General features: G+C 42.5%; 1 protein-coding gene across 7 annotated transcripts; it reads left to right on the plus strand.

Moving 5' to 3' along the window:
- The first annotated feature begins 1,192 nt into the window (after nucleotides 1-1,192).
- On the plus strand, nucleotides 1,193-23,387 carry ZNF227 (zinc finger protein 227). 7 transcript variants are annotated; one of them, XM_034986673.1, is made up of 8 exons: nucleotides 1,193-1,258; nucleotides 1,751-1,918; nucleotides 4,059-4,131; nucleotides 4,369-4,468; nucleotides 4,552-4,613; nucleotides 5,988-6,114; nucleotides 6,862-6,984; nucleotides 20,719-23,387. In XM_034986673.1, the coding sequence occupies exons 4-8, from the start codon at nucleotides 4,447-4,449 to the stop codon at nucleotides 22,842-22,844; spliced, it is 2,460 nt and encodes an 819-aa protein (XP_034842564.1). In that variant the 5' UTR covers nucleotides 1,193-1,258; nucleotides 1,751-1,918; nucleotides 4,059-4,131; nucleotides 4,369-4,446; the 3' UTR covers nucleotides 22,845-23,387. The 7 variants fall into 7 exon arrangements, with proteins under 7 accessions (XP_034842564.1, XP_034842571.1, XP_034842568.1 ...); XM_034986680.1 differs by lacking the exon at nucleotides 4,369-4,468 and adding an exon at nucleotides 6,560-6,640; XM_034986674.1 differs by lacking the exon at nucleotides 1,193-1,258 and adding an exon at nucleotides 1,265-1,450.
- Nucleotides 23,388-25,200: the final 1,813 nt, after the last annotated feature.

Genomic DNA, 25,200 nt, shown 5'->3' on the forward strand with positions numbered 1-25,200 from the left:
AAGAGGCTGCTTTCTGCACAAGTGCAACTAGCGCAACAAACTTAACTCTTCCTCTGCCAGGATGTTGTAACCCCAAAATGACTGCTACAGGATGGAATGGGGTGGTCCCTGGGTGGTCCTTGTTTGGGGCTCTCCATCAGGATATCTAAGGTCCATCCTCTTGTCGCTCATGCCTAGCTTCCTGCCTAACACGTTCAGTAAATAAGAAATGCAAACATATATTGTTTGGATATATGGATATTTTTAGGTATTCCTCTCTGCTCGCCATCTTTATTTCTTTGAAACATCAGTGCTGTCATGTATTTGAGCAAATAATAATAGTGACCATTTCATAAAAATCTAATTAAAAATAATGTATCCATCCCTCAAATTCAGAAGTCTGAGAAATGATGACAAACGCCCCAGTTGGGAAATTGATCATACAAGTATGCTGAAGCTTGTCTTTTTACTCTCGAGTATGTCTAGTCGTCCTCAAAAGCCAAGTTTTGAATTATTTGTGCTATTCACAAAAGTTGACATCTATAATACAGTCTGCCTCCATTGCAATTTTTTGGGCTCTCATTCTTTTTTATATCTAAAAAGTGTCTGAAACTGCAAAATAAAGGCTATCATTTTATCCCTTCGTCTAGTAGTAGTGGGTACAATTTCATTAGTAAAGGATCACGTGACCTGCTTCTATTACAAACTTTCTTTAAAGTTATTTGCTAAGTACGTTTTGTTTTTTTTTAAGATTATTTATTTATTTATTTATTTATTTGAGACAGAATAAGAGAGAGCATGAGAGGGAGGAGGGTCAGAGGGAGAAACAGACTCCCCGCCGAGCAGGGAGCCCGATGCGGGACTCGATCCAGGGACTCCAAGATCATGACCTGAGCCGAAGGCAGTCGCTTAACCAACTGAGCCACCCAGGCGCCCCTTGTTTGTTTGTCAATGGGAAAAAAACTCGACTTCACTGGCATCAGACAACTGCTTTATGTCTGCAAATGGCTTCCCGGATTCTGGAAGTTGCAGTCCTCGAATTACCAATGGGGAGATTTGCTGGGGGGGAAGAGGGTGGCTTAAGGGGGCGGATATAGTTCCTCCTCCTCTTGGGGGTTATGGGTAATGTAGTCCTCCTCAACTCTGTCCGGAAACAAGGGGCGGCTGAGGCCCTTGTTCCCCCTCGGGACTTCTGGGAAGTGTAGTTCCGGGGCGCCGTGTAGTCTGAGGCACTTCCGCCCCGGAAAAGCAAAGCCGCCACCATCTTTTCGGCCCGGAGGTGAGTCGGTCTTGCACCCCCCACGGGCCCTCCGAGCGTTTTCGGCCTGAGCGTGGGACTAGTCGCTACCTAGCCGGCCGTGTTAGGATGGAGAAGTCGCGGCCGCCGGCGGAGGCCGAGAGACGGAGGGCAGAAGTTTGGATCCCTCAGCTCTCCTCCCCCACTTACCAAGCAGCGCTGCTACTCCTATCGGTACACTATCTGGCGACTTGCTCTCTGCGCTCTACTTGCCTCCTCTGTAAAGTAGCGCGCGCGCGCGAGTAACCCCTGGGTAGAGTTGTGATTCGCAGTAAACGAGACAATACGTGTCCAAAGCTTTGAAAGGTGGCGGTAGTTCTGGTAGTTGATACCAGTAGTTCTGTCCCCAGCGCCCTTCTGCCGGGAAGCCGCAGTGCAGGCAGCGAGGCCAGGGCTGTGGGAGCAACGGCATGGCCCCGCTGTCATCCTCCCGGACGCCGAGCTCTTCCCGAGCTTTCCCCCTCTCTCGTTTAGGAGGTCCCGAGTCGGCCGCGCCGGCGCCCGGGGATGTCCGCTGCAGTTTATCCGCGGGACGGACGGGGCCGTGCTGTCCCGTCGAGTCCTGTTCTTCACCCCCGCCCCTGACTTCGGAAAGGGGAGGAAGGACGGACTTCTCGCTGGCTCCTCCGCGCATAGCCCCGGGTGCGTACAAGCGAAAGTGCTTTCTTTCTTTTTTTTTTTTTAAAGATTTTATTTATTTATTTGACAGAGAGAGACACAGCGAGAGAGGGAACACAAGCAGGGGGAGTGGGAGAGAGGAGCAGGCTTCCCGCCGAGCAGGGAGCCTGATGTGGGGCTCGATCCCAGACCCTGGGATCATGACCTGAGCCGAAGGCAGATGCTTAACCATCTGAGCCACCCAGGCGCCCCTATTTTATTTATTTTTTAAAAGATTTTATTTATTTGACAGAGACACAGCGAGAGAGGGAACACCAGCAGGGGAGTAGGGGAGGGAGAAGCAGGCGTCCCGCGGAGCAGGGAGCCCGATTCGGGGCTCGATCCCAGGACCCTGGGAGCATGACCTGAGCCGAAGGCAGACGCTTAACGACTGAGCCACCCAGGCGCCCCCGAAAGTGCTTTCTTGATCTGTCGTCTCTGTTTTCCGCTCATCAGGTTTCCTTCCCTCAGTGAGTGACTTGCTAGGGAAATGTCCCAATATTTATTGCATCCACCTGCGAACGTTTAATCTCCGTGTTAATATGTGTTGAGTGTATATGTGAGTTTTAACCACAAGCACGTGTGTCTGTTTTTGAATTTACCACGTTTTACATTTCTTTTTGTTCTCCTTTCTTGTCTTCCGTTTGGTTTCCTTTTATTTGCTCTCAGCTGGTTTGGAATAAAAACGGTTGTCTGTCTCAGATACTAAATTTAGCCAGTATGTGTTCTCATTCTGAGAAATGTAGAAACTAAACATGTACTTGATATTTGATGATGGCACCTCACCACCACCGCCTTTTTTAAACTGGGGGGCCGATTATAAGTCTGTATTTTGTTAAAACCACCCTCCAAATTGGTCCTATCGTTCTTGGGCCTTTTTTTTTTTTTTAATAACAAAAACGCAATGTTTTCTTACCATTGCTTCTTTTCGGGTTCGTATAGTTATGATTGTTCTTCATCTTTGTTCAACTGAAATGTCCTTTTTTTCTCCTTCGTGTCAATAATCATTCGGTTGAGCATAGAATGCAAGTTTGACAATTATTTTCTTCCTTTTGGAGATAGCATTCAGTCGTTTGAGATCTCCATTCTGTTTCCTTGATTCTGTCAATCAGATTGTCATTTCTATTAGGTAAACTATTTTCTTTCTGGGAGCTTTAAGGATTCTTGTTGTTGTTTTTAGTTCTTTGCATTCCTGCATTTCAGCATGATTTGTTAGGATGTATTTATGTATTATTTATTTTTAAAGATTTTATTTATTTGAGAGAGAGAATGAGAGAGAGAGAGGGGAGGGTCAGAGGGAGAAGCAGACTCCCGGTTAAGCAGGGAGCCTGACGTGGGACTCGATCCTGGGGCTCCAGGATCATGACCTGACCCGAAGGCAGTCACCCAACCAACTAAGCCACCCAGGCGCCCTTGACTGTATTTATTTTTAAAAAATTTTTAGAGGTGGGGAAGGGGCAGAGGGAGAAGGAGAGAGAGAATCCCAAGTAGGCTCCATGCTCAGTGCAGAGCTCCAAGTGGGGCTGGGACTCAAACCCTGAGATCATGACCTGAGCCAAAATCCAGAGTCTGACACTTAACTGACTGAGCCACCCAGGCGCCCCAAGAGTGTATTTATTTTTATTTATACTGTTCAGAATTGCTGTATATGAACTCAGCAATTATCTTTTGAAATAAGACCTCTCTGCTATTTCTTCTGTTCTCTTTTCTTCATACTCCTCCTATTGGAGAAATGTTGGAGCCTCTCAATCTATCTTCTATGTCTTGATTTTTATTTTGTATATTTCTTTATCTCCATGCACATAGGATAAAAGGCTTTTACCAATAAGCCTTTTTGACTTCATAAAGTAAATTGACTCGAAATGATGCTTTGCTAATACCAGTGTGGATGAAATGTTATTAGGTGGGCAACAAATTATTAAGTAAGAAGAAATTTATTTATTTTTAGTTAGATAAGTAAGAAGAAATTTTAAGTTGGAATTAGGATTTTCAGAGAATAAAGGTGACTCTTATAGGAGAGTATTAATATGTGAGGTCCAGATACCTTTCAGGCCTTTTTTGCTATTGTTGGAAAAGACATCTGCAGATACAGTTTATGATGAAAGTATCGTCTGCTTTTTTGCAGCTGCAAGAAAAAGGGACTCCTGGTTCTTTGAACTTTCCATCTACTCATTTAATGCGTGGAACAACCTTATGAGGTGGGTATGATTTGCAGTTCTTATATTCATGTGCAGATGATCACAGTGAGGCCCAGTTTTTTCTTTAACACCCCCAATGTTATATAGATGGTAAATACTGTTTCTAGGATTTAAGCATAGACCCTTGATTTCAGAAGCCATTTTTTTTTTTAACCTACGTGTTAACAATACCCTTCATTTCCTACATCCTCAGGATGAGAAATTCTTATAGTAGGGATATTGCATTTGGTTGTACAGGTTGTTCACTGTCCAGTGGCCCCTGGCTGACAGACTTGGTAGTTGGAATCTGCTCCATGCTCTGCTTACCATTGCTCTATGCGGCGACATCTGCTTGGAAGTAGGAAAGCTTTCATATAGTTTCTGCAAAGATCCACATGGGCTCCCTGGCCTGCATCTCATGGCTTCTTTGTCCTTCCCCAGTTATGCCTTCCCAGGACTCTGACCTTCCCCAGAAGGAGCAGGAGAAAATGACCAAGTTTCAGGTAAGGCATTCTTTTCTGTCTCCTCACATGTGATTTAATTTCTCACAGATTAGGCACATCTCTCTCCTCTTCCTTGGAAAAGTTAATGGAAAACAACAGATTTCTTTCTTTTTTTTTTTTTTTTTAAGATTTTAAGCGAGAGAGGGAACACAAGCAGGGGGAGTGGGAGAGGGAGAAGCAGGCTTCCTGCCAAGCAGGGAGCCTGATGCGGAGCTCGATCCCAGGACCCTGGGATCATGACCTGAGCCGAAGGCAGATGCCTAACGACTGAGCCACCCAGGTGCCCTAAGGCTTTCTATTTATTTATTTCACTTAGATTGTTGAAGATTTTTTTTAAAAGGAGTTATGTCCTATTTGGCCAGAGTCTAGAGATTCAGGAACACTTATACTCTCTTGCATGAAAGGTAAATTGGGAAAACCTTTTGAGACGGAAATCTGCCACTGTGCTTTGAAAATTTTGAAAGTGTTTATTCTGTGACTTTGCAGTTGCAGTACGGTCTCTGTAAAAGGACCTTTGCAGCATTGATTAAAATTAAAAATCTTGGGGAGCCTGGGTGGCTCAGTCGGTTAACCGTCTGCCTTCGGCTCAGGTCATGATCCCAGGTCCTGGGATTGAGTCCCGCATTGGTCTCCCTGCTCAGCAGGGAGTCTGCTTCTCCCACACCCTCTCCCTCTGCCCTTCCCCCTGCTTGTGTGCTCTCGTGCTCTCTCTCTCTCTTGCTCTCTCTCAAATAAAATCTGAAAAAAAAAAAAAAGAAAATTGAAAATCTGTAATTATACATGATTTGGATGATGAAAAATAAATCATCAATTCTAAGGAAAGTTAAAATCTGTGGTCATAAAATGGAATGAGACACTATAACGATGATAATTGTTCAGATTTATTGAGCAATTTGCTACATGCCAGGCACCATTCTACGTGCTTTACATATACTCAGTCATCTAATGTTTTCAAACACTTTGTGGTATCGACGACATTAAAGAGAAGAGAAAATGGAGAGAGTGGGAAGTTAAGGAATTTCCCCAAGGTCCTAGAATTAAAACTTTGAAATTCGAGCAGAGTGCCTTCACCAGCTGTGAACGGGGCAGGTGGACACAGCATGTACGTTGAAAACACAGAAGAGCTGTGTGCTTGTCCTGAGAAGGCTGCAGAAGGCCTGTGAACACTGCAGACATTACAAACAGTGACAGAATCCAAGCTTTGTGGGGTGGTCGGGAGGGAACAGTGAGGGGAGACAACTGTGGGACTGAAATCTGCCTGGGCTCCCTCCAAACTGTCAACAAATTTTTTGGTAATCTTCTTGATCCTTCTCGGTGCTGCCCCTTTTCCAGTGGAGATTATGGGATTGAGGTTGTGTGTGCTCGGTGTTGTAGGAGGCCGTGACGTTCAAGGACGTGGCTGTGGTCTTCACCATAGAGGAGCTGGGGCTGCTGGACTCCACCCAGAGGAAGCTGTACCGAGATGTGATGGTGGAGAATTTCAAGAACTTGGTCTCAGTGGGTGAGAACAGGTGCCCCATGACACCCCCTTGAGAGTCAGTGTCTTTAGTTGTTCCAAAGCTTTGGACCTTTTGAATTGGTTCCCTGACCCTGAAGACACAAGTTTCTGTAATCCCTGGGATTACAGGCATAGGTTTTCCTGGTCTTTCTGCTCAGGTCAAATTCTGTCCAGGGGTGGTTTTGCCCCCAGGTGACATTTGGCAATGTCTGGAGACACTTTTGATGGTTACAGCTGGGGTTGGGGAGGGGTGCCCCTGGCTACCAGTGCTGCTTAAACCTCCTACAATGCACTGGACAACCCGAAGGACAAAGAATTAGCCAGTCCAAAATATTGCTAGTGCCTCAGTTGAGAAACCCTGTTTAGTCATGGCATTAATTCAGTACCCTGTGCTGGCGTGTTTTTTTGTTTGTTTTGTTTTGTTTTTTGTTTTTTTCCAATGAAATAGAATAAAACAGAATAAGGATAGAAACTATCAGAGTTCCTTATCAAGACCTGCTCACATTGCAGCAAAAACTGACCATTTGCGGTGAGTGGTGTGAGAGTGTGGGAAATAGGATGAGAACAGACGTTGGCTAAATCTAATTTTATCTCTGTCTAAACATGAACTAGGTTATGACCTAAATTTACTTATCATGATCGAGAAGTCCCTAAAATACCACTTAAAAGGTTCTGAGGGTTGTAGAACTTGGATAAAAATATATTTTAGCTGTGTGTATATCTTAGAAGTGTATATCTGCCTTTTCATAGGACATCTTCCCTTCAAGCCAGATATGGTATCCCAGTTGGAGGCAGAAGAAGAGCTTTGGATGATGGAAGGAGAACCCCAAAGAAATGGCTATTCCAGGGAAGACCACGTGGCTATTCCTTCAGGTACCAGCTAATCTGCTCACCACGTCCGTGATGACCACTCTTGTCTGAGTACTGTCCTCCCTTTCCTGGACTGCGACAGCAGCCTCCGTATTGGTCTCCCTGCCTCCTCCCTTGCCTTCCTGTCATCTCTTCGGCACATGGTACTGGAGTGATACCACATGGTACCTCAGTTAGAAAGCAAGTGAGGCCATGCCATTCCCCTGCTGAAAACCCTCCAAAGCTTCCCATTTCACTCAGAGCCCTCACAGTGGCCTGCAAGACCCTACCCGATCTGGATTCCTCACCAGGTTCCTCTTTGATCAACCTTGCTTTTACCCTGACTTAGATCGTTCCTGGCATCCTGGCTCCCCTGGGGTGTTCTCTCTGCTGTTGCAGGGCCTTCGACTAGCTCCCCCTCTGCCTGGGCAGAGAGGCGGTGGCCCCTCCCTTACTAAGGTCTTTGCTCGGATTTCTTCGGCATCCGCTCGGCCTTTTGTGTCTGCCCTTTCAGACATCATCCCTCTCTCCGTTCTCCAGGCCCTCACCCTGCCTTATTTTGTGTCTGAGTACTGATCGCCTCCTGACCTACTAAAACATTTTTATTTACTTGTTCACCAACGACCTCCCCATGAAGTAGGAATTTTGGCAGCTTCATTTGTTGTGTCTACTCAAAGTCTCGGATGGGCCTTCTGCATAGGAGGGGATCCTGTGCACTTGGTAAATGAATAAGTTGTTTCAATAGTTACCGTCCTTGTAGAAGTGAGCGATGATACCAGCCTTTCCTGGATGGGAAGAATACCTAGTCCATGTCCCCAGCCTTCCGATTTCTTTCCCACCTAGCCTTTTTCACTGCCCCCATCCTTCTCTTGCCCTCTCTCTCTTATCTTTCGCCTCACTTCTCCATCTCCTTTCCTTTCTCTTTAATTTACGTATTCCTCAGTTCTCCCCATTTAGAAATTAAAAACTCAATATTCCCAGAGCAAGTAAATTCATATGCTGTCCTTCTGCTGGAAAAATGAAACAGAGAAGCCTGTCTGCAAAAGTGATAAATTAGGCAACGAATTCCGTTAGTAATTGATGGATGTACCCCCTTCTTGTTTTGTCCTTTTCCATATTTATGTTACTTCACATTTGATGTGTTCAGGATGTTAGATTCTTGCTTCACTTCTCTGGGTCTTATTTTCGCGTGCAGACTTAACCTCAGGAATGATGACCCTAATAAGTATTGTTACTTCTCAGTTTTGCATGATAGACCAAGTCTCTCTTGTAACAAATCTTGTAGCATTTTCTGCCACCTTTTCTCAAAGTTTTTTTTTTTTTTTTTAAGATTTTATTTATTTATTTGACAGAGACATAGCGAGAGCAGGAACACAAGCAGGGGGAGTGGGAGAGGGAGAAGCAGGCTTCCTGCGGAGCAGGGAGCCCGATGTGGGGCTCGATCCCAGGACCCTGGGATCATGAGCTGAGCCGAAGGCAGACGCTTAACGACTGAGCCACCCAGGTGCCCCTCTCAAAGGTTTTTTGAACTCTTCAACGTCAGCATATTTCTGTGTTTTGCAATCGTGCCCCACATTCAAAAACTGTCCTAAAATGCTCTTTGTAGGTCACAAGAAGACAAAAGGCTTATTTTTATAAAGATCCTTAAAAATGAAAAGCTTACAGATATTGGAGACAAGTGGACATCACATCTCTGTTACTCCTAGAGATGCCCAATAGGTTTAGAGCACACTAGTGTGACCGGTGGATTGTTCTGGAACATTGTCTTCCAGTGAATGTCTAATATAATTCTCATTTCTGAGACATCTTTGAATATGTAAAGATTCATACTGATTAACCTTAGAAGATAAAAGCTATTCACAGTTATCAGGATGCATAACTAAACTATCAGAAATTATTAATGCCAGTATGCCCGGCAGTTCATTCATCAGCTCTCATGTAACAAGCTCAGTTGGCTACCTCGTTCAATACAGCCAGCTTCCCACTTAAGCACCCTCCCCTCTCTCTGACGCCAAAATAATCATAAAACCCATATGTGGTAGTCGTTTAGTAGTTTGGACGTTCAGATGTCAAAAGACACTGATATACCCGTGGAGATGAGGAGGGTCCTGGTTAGGAAAGAAAATTACAGACTTTGTGAAGTTTTCCAGTGCAATTTGCATCCTGGCGGTATTAACTAGCTGATAGAGCAACGTGAGAAGCCTTTTACATGCTGTAGTGAGTTGTGATACCAAACACCTGAAGTTAGCTTCACCAAACAACAACTTCCCAGGTGACGGGCACAGTCCTCCTCAAGACTGCCCACTGAGACATCAGATACCAGCTGGGCTTTCCAGGGCCATCTTCACTTCTGATCCAACTGGCATTCACTAGAATAACAGAATTCAGGAAAGCTGTACACTTAAAATTATAATTGCATTATAGCAGAAAGAATACAATCAGCCATTATTTTTTTTTAAAGATTTTATTTTTAAGTAATCTCTACCCCCAAGGTGGGGCTCTAACTTAGCTCCAAGATCAAGAGTCAAATGCTCGGGGCGCTTGGGTGACTCAGTCGTTAAGTGTCTGCCTTCGGCTCAGGTCATGATTCCAGGGTCCTGGGATCAAGCCCCGCATCGGGCTCCCTGCTCAGCGAGGAGCCTGCTTCTCCCTCTCCCACTCCCCCTGCTTGTGTTCCCTCTCTCACTGTGTCTCTCTCAGTCAAATAAATAAATAAAATCGTTAAAAAAAAAAAAAAGAGTCAAACGCTCTACTGACTGAGCCAGCCAGGTGCCCCCAAAAGAATACAAATTGGAACCAGCAAAAGGAAAAGATGCATAGGGTGGGGCCTGGGAGAGTTCCCTCCCACCACCCTCTGATAAGGACCCTTGTAACTATTTTGGGCCCATCCACATAATACAAGATAACTTCCGCATTTCAGGATTTTTTTTTTTGAGAGAGTGCACATGCAAGCAGAGGAGGGGGGTGGTGAGGGTGAGGGGCAGAGGGAGAGGGAGAGAGAATCTTTTTTTTTTTTTTTTTGATGTAGTGTTCCATGATTCATTGTTTGCGTATAACACCCAGCACTCCATGCAGTACGTGCCCTCTTTAATACCCATCACCGGGCTAACCCATCCCCCCACCCCTCCCCTCTAGAACCCTCAGTTTGTTTCTCAGAGTCCATAGTCTCTCATAGTTCATCTCCACCTCAGATATCCCCCCCTTCATTCTTCCCCGCCTGCTATCTTCTTTTTTTTTTTTTTAAACATATAATGTATTATTTGTTTCAAAGGTACAGGTCTGTGATTCAACAGTCTTACACAATTCACAGCGCTCACCATAGCACGTACCCTCCCCAAGGTCTATCACCCAGCCACCCCATCCCTCCCACCCCCCACCACTCCAGCAACCCTCAGTTTGTTTCCTGAGATTAATAATTTCTCATATCAGTGAGATCATATGATACATGTCTTTCTCTGATTGACTTATTTCGCTCAGCATAATACCCTCCAGTTCCATCCATGTCATTGCAATGGCAAGATTTCATTCCTTTGAATGGCTGCATAATATTCCATTATATATATATACCACATCTTCTTTATCCATTCATCTATCAATGGACATTTTGGCTCTTTCCACAGTTTGGCTATTGTGGACATTGCTGCTATAAACATCGGGGTGCACGTACCCCTTCGGATCCCTACATTTGTATCTTTGGGGTAAATATCTGGTAGAGCAATTGCTGGATTGTATGGTAGCTCTATTTTCAACTTATTTTTTTTAATTTTATTATGTTATGTTAGTCATCATTATGTTTTTGATGTGGTGATCCACATCCATTGTTTTCATATAACACCCAGTGCTCCATGCAGTATGTGCCCTCCTTAATACCCATCACCTGGCTAACCAACCCCCCCTCCCCTCTAAAACCCTGTTTGTTTCTCAGAGTCCATAGTCTCTCAAGGTTCATCTCTCCCTCCAATTCCCCCCTCTGCTCATTTTTCCCTTCCTTCTCCTAATGTCCTCCATGCTATTCCTTATGTTCCACAAATAAGTGAAACCATATGATAATTGATTTTCTCTGCTTGACTTATTTCACTTAGCATAATCTCCTCCAGTCCCATTCATGTTGATGTAAAAGTTGGGTATTCATCCTTTCTTTTCTTTTTTTTTTTTAAAGATTTATTTATTTATTTATTTATTTAACAGAGATAGCATAAGTAGGCAGAGCGGCAGACAGAGGGAGAGGGAGAAGCAGGCTTTCCGCTGAGCAGGGAGCTGGATGCAGGGCTCGATCCCAGGACCCTGGGATCATGACCTGAGCCGAAGGCAGCCGCCTAACCAACTGAGCCACTCAGGTGCCCTGTATTCATCTTTTCTGATGGCTGAGTAATATTCCATTGTATATATGGACCACATCTTCTTTATCCATTCATCTGTTGAAAGGCATCTTGGCTCTTTCCACAATTTGGCTATTGCGGACATTGCTGCTATGAACATTGGGGTGCATATGGCCCTTCTTTTCACTACATCTGTGTCTTTGGGGTAAATACCCAGTAGTGCAATTGCTGGGTCATAGGGTAGCTCTATTTTTAAATTTTTGAGGAACCTCCACACTGTTTTCCAAAGTGGCTGTACCAACTTGCATTCCTACCAACAGTGTAAGAGGGTTCCCCTTTCTCCACAACCTCTCCCACATCTGTTGTTTCTTTCCCTGTCCATTTTTGCCATTCTGACTGGTGTAAGGTGGTATCTCAATGTGGTTTAATTTGAATTTCCCTGATGGCTAATGATGATGAACATTTTTTCATGTATCTGTTAGCCATTTGTATGCCTTCTTCAGAGAAGTGTCTTTTCATATCTTCTGCCCACTTTTTGACTTGATTATTTGTTTTTAGGGTGTTGAGTTTGAGAAGTTCTTTATAGATCTTGGATATCAGCCCTTTATCTGTAGTGTCATTTGCAAATATCTTCTCCCATTCTGTGGGTTGCCTCTTTGTTTTGTTGACTGTTTCCTTTGCTGTGCAGAAGCTTTTTATCTTGATGAAGTCCCAAAAGTTCATTTTTGCTTTTGTTTCACTAGCTTTTGGAGATGTATCTTGAAAGAAGTTGTTGTGGCCGATGTCAAAGAGGTTACTGCTGATGTTCTCCTCTAGGATTTTGATGGATTCCTGTCTTACGTTGAGGTCTTTCATCCACTTTGAGTTTATCTTTATGAATGGTGTTAGAGAATGGTCGAGTTTCATTCTTCTGCATGTGACTGTCTAATTTTCCCAGCACCATTTATTGAAGAGACTGTCTTTTTTCCATTGCATGTTTTTTCCTGCTTTGTCAAAGATTATTTGATCATAGAGTTGAGGGTCCATATCTGGGTTCTCTATTCTGTTCCATTGATCTATGTGTCTGTTTTTGTGCCAGTACCATGCTGTCTTGGTGATCACAGCTTTGTAATATAGCTTGAAATTGGGCAACATGATGCCCCCAGCTTTGTTTTTCTTTTTCAACATTTCCTTGGCGATTCAGGGTCTTTTCTGATTCCATCCAAATTTTAGGATTGTTTGTTCCAGCACTTTGAAAAATGTCATTGGAATTTTGATCAGGATGGCATTGAAGGTATAGATTGCTCTGGGCAGCATAGACATTTTAACAATGTTTATTCTTCCGATCCATGAGCATGGAATATTTTTCCATCTTTTTGTGTCTTCTTCAATTTCTTTCATGAGTGTTCTGTAGTTCCTAGAGTATAGATCCTTTACCTCTTTGGTTAGGTTTATTCCGAGGTATCTTATGGTTTTTGGTGCTGTTGTAAATGGAATCATTTCTCTAATTTCTCTTTCAACAGTTGCATTGTTAGCGTATAAGAAAGCAACTGATTTCTGTGCATTGATTTTGTATCCTGCCAGATTACTGAATTGCTGGATGAGTTCTAGTAATTTGGGGGTGGAGTCTTTTGGGTTTTCCACATAAAGTATCATGTTGTCTGCTAAAAGAGAGTTTGACTTCTTCTTTGCCAATTTGAATACCTTTTATTTCTTTTTGTTGTCTGATTGCTGTTGCTAGGACTTCTAGTACTATGTTGAACAACAGTGGCGAGAGTGGGCATCCTTGACGTGTTCCTAATCTTAAGGGAAAGACTCTCAGCTTTTCCCCATTGAGGATGATATTCGCTGTGGATTTTTCATAAATGGATTTTATGAACTTGAGGAATGTTCCCTCTATCCCTATACTCTGAAGAGTTAAGCATGTTGTATTTTGTCAGATGCTTTTTCTGCATCAATTGAGAGGGCCATATGCTTCTTCTCCCTCCTCTTATTAATGTGTTCTATCATACCGATTGATTTGCGAATGTTGAACCACCCTTGCATCCTGGGGATAAATCCCACTTGGTCGTGGTGGATGATCCTTTTAATGTATTGTTGGATCCTGTTAGCTAGGATTTTGTTGAGGATTTTGGAATCCCTATTCATCAGGGATATTGGTCTGAAATTCTCCTTTTTGATGGGGTCTTTGCCTGGTTTGGGGATTAAGGTAATGCTGGCCTCATAGAATGAGTTTGGAAGTTTTCCTTCTGTTTCTATTTTTTGGAACAGCTTCAGGAGAATAGGTATTATTTCTTCTTTGAATGTTTGGTAGAATTCCCCAGGGAATCCATCAGGCCCTGGACTCTTGTTTTTTGGGAGGTTTTTGATCACTGCTTCAATCTCTTTACTGGTTATTGGCCTATTCAGGTTGTCAATTTCTTCCTGTTTCAGTCTTGGCAGCTTATAGGTTTCCAGGAAGGCCTCCATTTCATCTAGATTGCTCAGTTTATTGGCATATAGTTGTTGATAATAATTTCTAATAATTGTTTTTCTTTCCTTGGTGTTAGTCGTGATCTCTCCCCTTTCATTCATAATTTTATTAATTTGGGTCCTTTCTCTTTTCTTTTGGATAAGTCTGGCCAGTGGTTTATCGATCTTATTAATTCTTTCAAAGAGCCAACTTCTAGTTTTGTTGATCTGATCTACTGTGTTTCTGGTTTCTAATTAATTGATTTCTGCTGTAATTTTAATTATTTCTCTTCTAATGCGTGGCTTAGGCATCGTTTGTTGTTTTTTCTCTAGTTCTTTAAGGTGTAGAGTTAGTTGGTGAATTCGGGATTTTTCTATTTTTTTGAGTGAGGCTTGGATGGCTATGTATTTCCCCCTTAGGACCGCCTTTGCAGTATCCCATAGGTTTTGGACCGATGTGTTTTCGTTCTCATTGATTTCCATGAATTGTTTAAGTTCTTCTTTGATTTCCTGGTTGGCCTAAACATTCTTGAGCAGAGTGGTCTTTAGCTTCCAAGTGTTTGAATTTCTGCCAAATTTTTTCTTGTGATTGAGTTCCAGTTTTAAAGCATTGTGGTCTGAGAATATGGGGAATAATCTTGATCTTTTGGTATCGGTTGAGACCTGATTTGTGATCCAGTATGTGGTCTCTTCTGGAGAAAGTTCCATGTGTGCTTGAGAAGAATGAGTATTCTGTTGTTTTAGGGTGGAATGTTCTGTAAATATCTATGAGGTCCATCTGGTCCGGTGTATCATTCAAAGCTCTTGTTTCCTTGTTGATTTTCTGCTTAGATGATCTGTCCATTGCTGAGAGTGGAGTATCGAGGTCTCCTACAATTAACGTATTGTTATCAATATGACTCTTTATTTTGGTTAACAGTTGGCTTATGTAGATTCCTGCTCCCATGTTGGGGGCATAGATATTTACAATTGTTAGATCTTCTTGTTGGATAGACCCTTTAAGAATGATATAGTGTCCTTCTGTGTCTCTTATTACAGACTTTAGTTTAAAATCTAATTTGTCTGATATAAGAATTGCTACCCCAGCTTTCTTTTGAGGTCCGCTGGCATGGAAGATGGATCTCCATCCCTTCACTTTCAGTCTGGATGTATCTTTAGGTTCAAAATGAGTCTCTTGTAGACAGCATATGGATGGGTCCTGTCTTTTTATCCAATCTGCAACCCTGTGCCGTTTTATGGGAGCATTTAGGCCATTCACGTTGAGAGTGATTATTGAAAGATATGAATTAATTGTCATCATGTTGCCTGTGAAGACGTTTTTTTTTATAGATTGTCCCTGTAAATTTCTGTTGTATATCACTTTTGGGGTCTTTCTCCTTTTATAGAACCGCCCCTTAATATTTCTTACAGGGCCGGCTTAGTGGTCACATATTCTTTCAGTTTCTGCCAGTCTTGGAAGCTCTGCATCTCTCCATCCATTCTAAATGACAGCCTTGCCGGATAAAGTATTCTTGGCTGCATGTTCTTCTCATTTAGTACCCTGAATATGTCTTGCCAGGCCTTTCTGGCTTGCCAGGTCCCTGTGGATAGGTCTGACGTTATTCTGATGTTCCTCCCTCTGTATGTAAGGAATCTCTTCCCCCTAACTGCGCTTAAGATGGTTTCCTTGGTTCTAAGATTTGCAAGTTTTACTGTTACATGCGGGGGTGTTGGCCTGTTTTCCTTGATCTTGGGAGGGGTCCTCTCTGCCTCTAGGACGCGAATGTTTGTTTCATTCCCCAGATTAGGGAAGTTCTCAGCTACGATTTGCTCAAATACATCTTCTAGTCCTCTCTCTCTGTCTCCACTCCCTCCGGGATTCCAGTTATTCTGACATTGGAACGCTTCTTGGTGTCCTTATTTCTCTGATTATATTTTCATGAATTCTGAGTTGTTTTTCTCTGGCCTCTTCTTTTCCCTTTTTATCTATTATATTGTCTTCCAGGTTGCTTATTCGTTCTTCTGCCTCACTTACCCTAGCTGTTAGATTATCTAGATTGGATTGGATTTCATTGATAGCATTTTTAAGTTCTGCCAATTCAGCTTTCTTTTCTGCCCTTAGAGACTCTATGTTGCCATTAATTGATTTCTCCATTCTAGCCATTGTCTTCACAATTGCTAGCCTGAATTCCATCTCCAACATCTTGGTTATCTGCATCCATTTGTAAATCTGCGGCATAAGTCATAATCTCTGAGTCTTTTCTATTTTGGGGGTTCCTCCTCCTAGTCATTCTGTTGATGGGTGGTTGAGGGAATGTATAGAGTCCAAATTATTGACCAGAACCCAAGCAAGATGCGCCTGTTTTCTTGGGACTTTAGGGTTGCTGGCCTCTTGTTTTCCTGGCCTGTCTTCTGGGGGAGGGGCCTGCTGCGCTGTTACTCAGGCAACCCTGTTTGGGCAGAGTTGCCCTGCCCCCCTGTGGCAGGGAATGGGCTCAGCGGGAATCAGTTTTTGGGGCTTTTGTTCTCTGGTGGCTTTCCCTGGTGGCTTTCCGCGTATCTTCCGAGAGTCAGAGCAGAAGAGACCCATTTCCAACCCTCTGCCTCAGAGCAGAGAGACCACAGTCTGTTCTTCAGTGAGCTCTCCAGGCCACACTGTCTCCATTTCTGTCCATGTTGCTATAAACTGCAGCGTCCTGGGTTGTGCGCCCCTCTGCAGTGCTCCCAGTCCTGCCTCCAGGTCGGGGCACGTCTCTGCCCTTTGTGCTTCTAAAACCGCCAGCCGCTCCCAGTTCGCCTGCTCCCAGTTTGCCCGCACACGACCCCGCCGCTCCGGGTTTCCGCCCCGGGGGCTGCCCTAAAGTCCTTTCATCGCCGCTACTGGTCTGCGAGTCTGTGCCCCGTCCCCAGTGTGCAAGGCTGTCGCTCACGAGTGGTGTAGGATCCCCATGGCCAGGCACCCTCCCGCTGCCATTTATCCTCTGATATCTACCCGCGGAATCACAGCTCCCCACTTCGTACCTCAAAACCAACCGCCTGCAATATTCTGTAGGGATCCAGATCTTACATCTCAGGCTGGTTATGTGGGTGCTCAGAGTGGTCTGGTAGATATCCAGCTCAATTCCGGGGACCAGTTGAAATAGGATCCCTTACTCCTCCGCCATCTTTCCTTCTCCCTATTTTCAACTTTTTGAGGAACCTCCATACTGTTTTCCAGAGTGGCTGCACCAGCTTGCATTCCCACCAACAGTGTAGGAGGGTTCCCCTTTCTCCGCATCCCCGCCAACATCTGTTGTTTCCTCACTTGTTAATTTTAGCCATTCTGACTGGTGTGAGGTGGTATCTCATTGAGGTTTTGATTTGGATTTCCCTGATGCCAAATGATATTGAGCACTTTTTCATGTGTCTGTTGGCCATTTGGATGTCTTCTTTGCAGAAATGTCTGTTCATGTCTTCTGCCTATTTCTTGATTGGATTATTTGTTCTTTGGGTGTTGAGTTTGATAAGTTCTTTATAGATTTTGGATACTAGCCCTTTATCTGATAGATCATTTGCAAATATCTTCTCCCATTTTGTCAGTTGTCTTTGGTTTTATTGACTATTTCTTTTGCTGTGCAAAAGCTTTCTATCTTGATGAAGTCCCAATAGTTCATTTTTGTCCTTGCTTCCCTTGCCTTTGGCGATGTTTCTAGGAAGAAGTTGCTGCAGCTGAGGTCGAAGAGGTTGCTGCCTGTGTTCTCCTTTAGGATTTTGTTGAACTCCTGTCTCACATTTAGGTCTTTCAACCCTTTTGAGTCTATTTTTGTGTGTGGTATAAGGAAACGGTCCAGTTCCATTCTTCTGCATGTGGCTGTCCAATTTTCCCAACACCATTTGTTGAAGAGACTGTCTTTTTTCCATTGGACATTCTTTCCTGCTTTGTCAAAGATTAGTTGACCATAGGGTTGAGGGTCCATTTCTGGTCTCTCTATTCTGTTCCATTGATCGATCTATGTGTCTGATTTTGTGCCAGTACCATACTGTCTTGATGATGACAGCTTTGTAATAGAGCTGGAAGTCCGGAATTGTGATGCCGCCAGCTTTGCTTTTCTTTTTTCAACATTCCTTTGGCTATGCGGGGTCTTTTCTGGTTCCACACAAATTTTAGGATTATTTGTTTCATTTCTTTGAAAAAAGTTGATGATATTTTGATAGGGATTGCATTGAATGTGTAGATTGCTCTAGGTAGCATTGACATCTTCACAATATTTGTTCTTCCAATCCATGAGCATGGAACATTTTTCCATTTCTTTGTGTCTTCCTCAATTTCTTTCATGAGTATTTTATAGTTTTCTGAGTACAGATTCTTTGCCTCTTTGGTTAGATTTATTCCTAGGTATCTTACGGTTTGGGTGCAATTGTAAATGGGATCGACTCCTTAATTTCTCTTTCTTCTGGCTTGTTGTTGGTGTATAGGAATGCCACTGACTTCTGTGCATTGATTTTATATCCTGCCACTTTACTGAATTCCTCTATGAGTTCTAGCAGTTTTGTGGTGGAGTCTTTGGGGTTTTCCACATAAAGTATATCATCTGCAAAGTGTGAGAGTTTGACGACTTTGATGATTTGGATGCCTTTTATATCTTTTTGTTGTCTGATTGCTGTGGCTAGGACTTCTAATACTATGTTGAATAGTAGTGGTGTTGGTGGACATCCCTGCCATGTTCCTGACCTTAGGGGGAAAGCTCTCAGTTTTTCCCCATTGAGAATGATATTCGCTGTAGGTTTTTCATAGATGGCTTTTATGATATTGAGGTATGTACCCTCTATGCCTATACTCTGAAGAGTTTTGATCAAGAAAGGATGCTGTGCTTTATCAAATGCTTTTTCTGCATCTATTGAGAGGATCATATGGTTCTTGTTCTTTCTTTTATTAATTGATTTGCGGATGTTGAACCAACCTTGCAGCCCAGGGATAAATCCCACTTGGTCGTGGTGAATAATCCCTTTAATGTACTGTTGTATTCTATTGGCTAGTATTTTGGTGAGAATTTTTGCATCCATGTTCATCAAGGATATTAGTCTGTAGTTCTCCTTTTTGATGGGGACTTTGTCTGGTTTTGGGATCAAGGTAATGCTGGCCTCATAAAATGAGTTTGGAAGTTTTCCTTCCGTTTCTATTTTCTGGAACAGTTTCAGAAGAATAGGTATTAATTCTTCTTTAAATGTTTGGTAGAATTCCCCCGGGAAGCCATCTGGCCCTGGGCTTTTGTTTGTTGGGAGATTTTTGATGACTGCTTCAATTTCCTTAGTGGTTATAGGTCTGTTCAGGTTTTCTATTTCTTCCTGGTTCAGTTTTGGTAGTTGATACATCTCTAGGAATGCATCCATTTCTTCCAGATTATCTAATTTGCTGGCATAGAGTTGCTCATAATATGTTCTTACAATTGTTTGTATTTCTTTGGTGTTGGTTCTGATCAGGGAGAGAGAATCGTAAGCAGGCTCCGTGTTGAGCCTGATGTGGGGCTTGATCCCACAACCTTGAGATCATGACCTGAGCTGAATTCAAGAGTTGGGACGCTTAACTAACTGTGCCACCCAGGCACCCCCATTTCAGGATCCTTAATTTAATGAAATCTAAAGTCCCTTTTGTCATGTACATGAACATATTCACAGGTTCCAGGGATTAGGGCATGGACATCTTTAGGGGGCCATTTGGTTAGCATACCTAGAAATGTGTACATATGTGTTGAGACTTTTTCAGCTTATATTTTTAGAATGTAACTTTACATTTAAGCAGATTAATTATTAAGGACTTGGTACCCACCCCACCCCCAAACATTTGAGGCCAGTGGCTTCCATTCATTTTTAGCCATGATCCTCAATCAGATATTTTACATCTTCACCCAGCATGGGTGTAATGTATGTGCGTATTTATTGTGTGTGTCTATAGATGAAACAAGCATTTCATATAGTGTTTTCCTTACTGCTTGTGATACACTTCTCATATTCTTATTCTATTTCTATTTTTTTTTAACTATTTGTTCAATTTATGGAATTGGTTTCATAGTTCATTAATGCATCCCAACAATTTGAAAAATTGTATTACAGTGGAGATAATGTAATGAAGAAAACAAAACATGTTTTCTTCAGGCGTGTTACAGTCTAGTGGGTCTAAAAAGACAAGAAAAAGTTAGGAAGTATACAGTAAGTCAAATAATATGTGCTGTAGGGAAAAATAAAGCAGGGTAAGACAAATGCGGAGAATCAAAGGTGTATGGGAGTGGGGAGGAATTATTTTATATTGGGTGGTGAGGAAGGCCGTACCCAACTGAGCAACATTTGAGTGGGGATCTAAAGGGAATGAATGAAAAAGCAAGCCTTGCAACTTTCTGGGAAAAAGCCTTCCAAGCCGAGTTTAACTCCCCTCTTCCTCTTCAGGGTTGCCTTTGAGAGTCTGTGCTGTGCTGTTTCTTTCCTTCTCCCAGGTTTCTTCTCGGTCATATGAGATTAGTTTTCCCTTTTCCTTTTCTTTCTAGAGCTCTGAATTACTACCAGGTTTAGAATAATGAATGTTAGTATTCCAACCACTTCCCAAATTTACTCTTGGAAGATAATTCCTGCCAGGACCTAAAGTACTATTTCCTGTCTACAATCTGAGCTTTTGTAACCTAGTGGTAGAATCCCTCTTGTCATAAGCCTACTGAAGAAAAGGTGAGTAGACTTTTAATTGATGTTATTGTAGGATGGAGTGTAAATTGTCTTTGTGGCCTGCAGCCATTTGATTTCAAACTTACAGCTCTCATATTAAATTATCAAATTTATGGTTCTAAATTTAGGGTCGCATTTACATTTAGTGGGTAAGAGTCTGTTGACCCCATTCTTTGCTTCCACTTTCATGGAAAACATAAAAGGATAAATGACGTTGTACAGACATGACCCTGCCCCTGGTTTATTGAGGCGTTATCCTATGGCCTAGATGTGAAATCCTGACATTTCTCTACCTAAGTATTTGCTTGTCCTCATCTCTGAATATTGCTTTTTCTTATAGGCAGCAAGAATCAAAATGAGATGGAGACACTTCAAAAAGTTGCATTGAAATACCTTTCCCATGAAGGACTATCCTGCTGGCAAATCTGGAAACAGGTTGCAAGTGATTTAACCAGGTGTCTTCAGAGAAAGCGTTCCCAGTTACTACAAGGTGATTCTGTTCAGGTTTCTGAAAATGAAAATAGTGTAATGAATCATAAAGGAAATGGCTCCACTTACACTGTAAATCAAGAGTGGTCAATTTTGAGAACCCGGGTCTCTTGTGGGAATACATACCTGCGTGAGTCACAGAATCAGAGTAGAGGTCAGCAAGTTAATGTGAAAAATAACCGGGATATATGTGAGGCCTTCATGCAGAAATCACCGCTTACCGATCATATTAACACTGACACAGAACAGAAACCTTACAGATTCAACAAATGTGGCAAAAGCATGAGTGATGGCTTCAATCATCATGTACCCCCAGGAGAGGAATTCCATCCATGTCATGAGTGCGGAAAGGGTCTCAGTTATAGCTCGGTGCTTCCACATCATCAGAATGTTCACACAAGAGAGAAATGCTCTAGTCCCAGCTCACATCTGCGGACCTGTCAGAGAATTCGCCCAAGAGAGAAACTCAATAAATGTCATGGATCTGGTGATTGCTTTAGTAAGAAGAGCTCTTTCCATCCACTTAACCACACAGGGGAGAAGGCCTATAGATGTGATTGTTGTGGCAAGGGGTTCAGTAGTAGCACAGGCCTTATCATTCATTACAGGACTCACACTGGAGAGAAACCTTATAAATGTGAGGAGTGCGGGAAATGCTTTAGTCAAAGTTCGAACTTTCAGTGCCACCAGAGAGTCCACACTGAAGAGAAGCCATATAAATGTGAAGAGTGTGGTAAGGGCTTTGGTTGGAGTGTTAATCTTCGTGTTCATCAGAGGGTCCACAGGGGTGAGAAACCCTATAAATGTGAGGAGTGTGGGAAAGGCTTCACTCAGGCCGCACACTATCACATACATCAGAGGGTCCACACTGGGGAGAAACCTTATAAATGTGATGTCTGCGGTAAGGGCTTCAGTCACAATTCGCCATTAATATGCCATCGGAGAGTCCACACTGGAGAGAAACCGTACAAATGTGAGGCGTGTGGGAAAGGCTTTACCCGCAATACAGATCTTCACATCCATTTCCGAGTTCACACGGGAGAGAAACCCTACAAGTGTAAGGAGTGTGGGAAGGGCTTCAGTCAGGCTTCTAATCTTCAGGTCCATCAGAATGTCCACACTGGGGAGAAACGATTCAAATGTGAAACGTGTGGGAAGGGCTTCAGTCAGTCATCCAAGCTTCAAACCCATCAGAGAGTCCACACAGGAGAGAAGCCGTACAAATGTGATGTGTGTGGGAAGGACTTCAGTTACAGTTCCAATCTTAAACTGCACCAAGTGATTCACACTGGAGAAAAACCATATAAATGTGAGGAATGCGGGAAGGGCTTCAGTTGGCGATCAAATCTTCACGCTCATCAGAGAGTCCACTCTGGAGAGAAACCCTATAAATGTGAGGAGTGTGATAAGAGCTTCAGTCAGGCTATAGATTTTCGGGTACACCAGAGAGTCCACACTGGAGAGAAACCATACAAATGTGGTGTTTGTGGTAAGGGCTTCAGTCAGTCCTCTGGTCTTCAATCCCATCAGAGGGTCCACACTGGGGAGAAGCCATACAAATGTGATGTCTGTGGAAAGGGTTTTAGGTACAGCTCGCAGTTTATATACCATCAGAGAGGCCACACTGGAGAAAAACCTTATAAATGTGAGGAATGTGGGAAAGGCTTCGGAAGGAGCTTGAACCTTCGCCATCATCAGAGGGTCCACACAGGAGAGAAACCCCATAGATGTGAGGAGTGTGGTAAGGCCTTCAGTCTCCCCTCAAATCTTAGGGTCCATTTGAGTGTTCACATTAGGGAAAAACTGTTTAAATGTGAAGAGTGTGGGAAGGGCTTCAGTCAGAGTTCACGTCTTCAAGCCCATCAGAGAGTCCACACTGGAGAAAAACCGTACAAATGTGACGTATGTGGTAAGGACTTCAGTCACCGTTCACGTCTCACATACCATCAGAAAGTCCACACTGGCAGGAATCGTTAAAAGTGAAGAATGTGTTAATGGCTTCGGTCAGGATGCACATCATCACGTGTTTGGAGAGTCCGGGCTGGTAATAAACTATCAAGCATTGAGAAGAAAGGGTTTTCTTCAGATAGAATCTTTCTAACAAATCCATTAAAATAATGGCATGGAACCATAATAACAGGGATAGAACTAATATTCAGGGGAGGAATGGCTTGTGACCCTCTTGGCAAGATCCATGTGATATAAATGGTCTTTAAGAGTGAATATATGCCTAAAGATAATGCATGGAAAGGATATTTGCCATATACTAGCTAGTTTTTTGGGGGTCAGGGAAGTTTTTGGATAATTTTCCCTTTAACTTACATTTTATACTTACTTACAGTGACTATTATTTTTACTGAAGCTGTAAAGCTATGAAAAATGAATAAAATTACTAAAATTTCCTGTAACCAAGAACTCATAATATGATTGCTTTATTTCATATGGTATATTGGATTAAAATTAAGAAATAGATCCCCATTGATGAATCTTGGATCTTCAGAAGTAAATTGGTATCTGCTGCAGATGTATATAAGAGAATGGTTATTGTGTCATTGTTCATAATAGCAAACATAAACAGTCAAATGGATTGCCAAGGTATTTTATGATTTATTAATCCAGTGGAACACTATGCAAACATCAAATGGGAAAAGGTAAGTTTGTAGTTAAGGATGTTGGAAGATGTCCAGAATATATTAACCTGAAAAAACAAAACATGGGATTTTTGTGTTACTAATATATATATACACACACAAACATATAATGTATATATATAAATATATATATATTTACATTTCTTTAAACTTACTGTTTTGAAATAATCTAAAACTTCACCAAAAAATGTAAAAATTATATAAAATCTCTTATATACCCTTTACTCAGATTCACCAGTTAACATGTTTGAGTCTTTCTTTGCATGTACGTGAATGTCTGTTCTTCACGGTAGGGAATGGTTTTTAGAAATCAAGACGTGGGAAATAGATATGTTACTGAGGGGATGGAGATGATAAATAGGTAGATAGATAGGGCGGTGGGTAGGGAAATACATAGGTAGAATGAATCATGAGTTTATACTTGTACCACCAATTTTTTAAACGATTTTATTTAGAGAGAGAGCATGAATGGGGGGAGAGGCAGAGGGAGAAAGAGAATCTCAAGCAGACTCCACGCTGAGCATGGAGCCCAACGTGAGGCTCGATCTCACAACCCTGAAATCACGACCTGAGCTGAAATCAAGAGTCGGACACTTAGCTGACTGGAGCCACCCAGGCACCCCTCTACCACCAATTATTAATTTGACATCATAGTGTTCTTTCTAGCCTTCCCCCATTATAAATTGCATCTTTGTTCTCCAAGAATAAAAAATTTGGCTCCCAGCATCATCCACTTATTTACTGGAGAGTGTAAACATGCACCCAGCTACAACTTGGGGGTTCTATTCATGGAAAAAGAATGGGGTATTGGACAAGTGCCAGAGGTGATTTGAATGGCGTAGTCTCCCCCATAACTTTTCCCATTCTCAGGGCATTGACTCTTTAAACCAAGTTAAATCTCACAGGACCATGAAGAAAAGTAACCAATAGAAAAATAAATCCAAAGACAGGCATATCCAAATGAGAACCCACCAGATAGTGATTCCTTGCTGATACTAGTGCTGCTAATGTGAAGGAATGGTACCTTGTGAAGGGCAGGTTGGGGAGCAGTTCTGGCCATTGACCAGCCCTGCATAACACCATCTGCTATTCACCTCCCATTTCCCCCTATACTTCTCAGAGTGAGTCTGACAATTCTCAGGACATCAAGGACTGCATCCCTCCATTGCTTCTTGAGAGAAGTAAAGTATTTTAGGAGAAACTGGAGTTAGACCAAACAAGAATATTATTTACAAAGTGGTATATTGTAAATTAAAAAGCAGACTCTGGAACTAGACTTGTTCAGTTCAGCCATTTGCCAGTTGAGTAACTGCAAACAAAGATGCTTAATCTCTCTGTTCCTCAGTTTGCTTGTGTGTTCAGTGTGGATGATAATATCTCTTCTGTTGTGAGGGTTGAAACTTTATGCCTGGCATATAGTAAGAGCTGTACAGTATTAGCTATTATCTTCAATAGATAAAATTATTACTATATAGTTATGAAATTCTAAGCCAGGGAACGGTAAACTATAGGGTTGGTTGGCCAAATCCAGCCTCTATCCTATTTTTGTATGGCCTGAAAGCAGGAATTTCACCTGTAAAGAATTTTAAGGAGGAAAAAAAGTAAGGAGGAAGCAAAGAATATGGACTGCAAAGCCTAAAACATTTATTGTCTGGCCCTTTAAAAAAAAAAAAAGGCATTTA

Source organism: Mirounga leonina, unplaced genomic scaffold (genome assembly GCF_011800145.1).
Source record: "Mirounga leonina isolate KUSES-001 unplaced genomic scaffold, KU_Mleo_1.0 Mir_376, whole genome shotgun sequence".
NCBI lineage: Eukaryota > Metazoa > Chordata > Mammalia > Carnivora > Phocidae > Mirounga > Mirounga leonina.

Coding starts and splice junctions, on each gene's coding strand:
- ZNF227 (XM_034986673.1), top strand. CDS start 4,447: ATGCGGCGACATCTGCTTGGAA. Junction 4,469..4,551: donor GCGGCGACATCTGCTTGGAA/GTAGGAAAGCTT, acceptor GTCCTTCCCCAG/TTATGCCTTCCCAGGACTCT. Junction 4,614..5,987: donor AGAAAATGACCAAGTTTCAG/GTAAGGCATTCT, acceptor TCGGTGTTGTAG/GAGGCCGTGACGTTCAAGGA.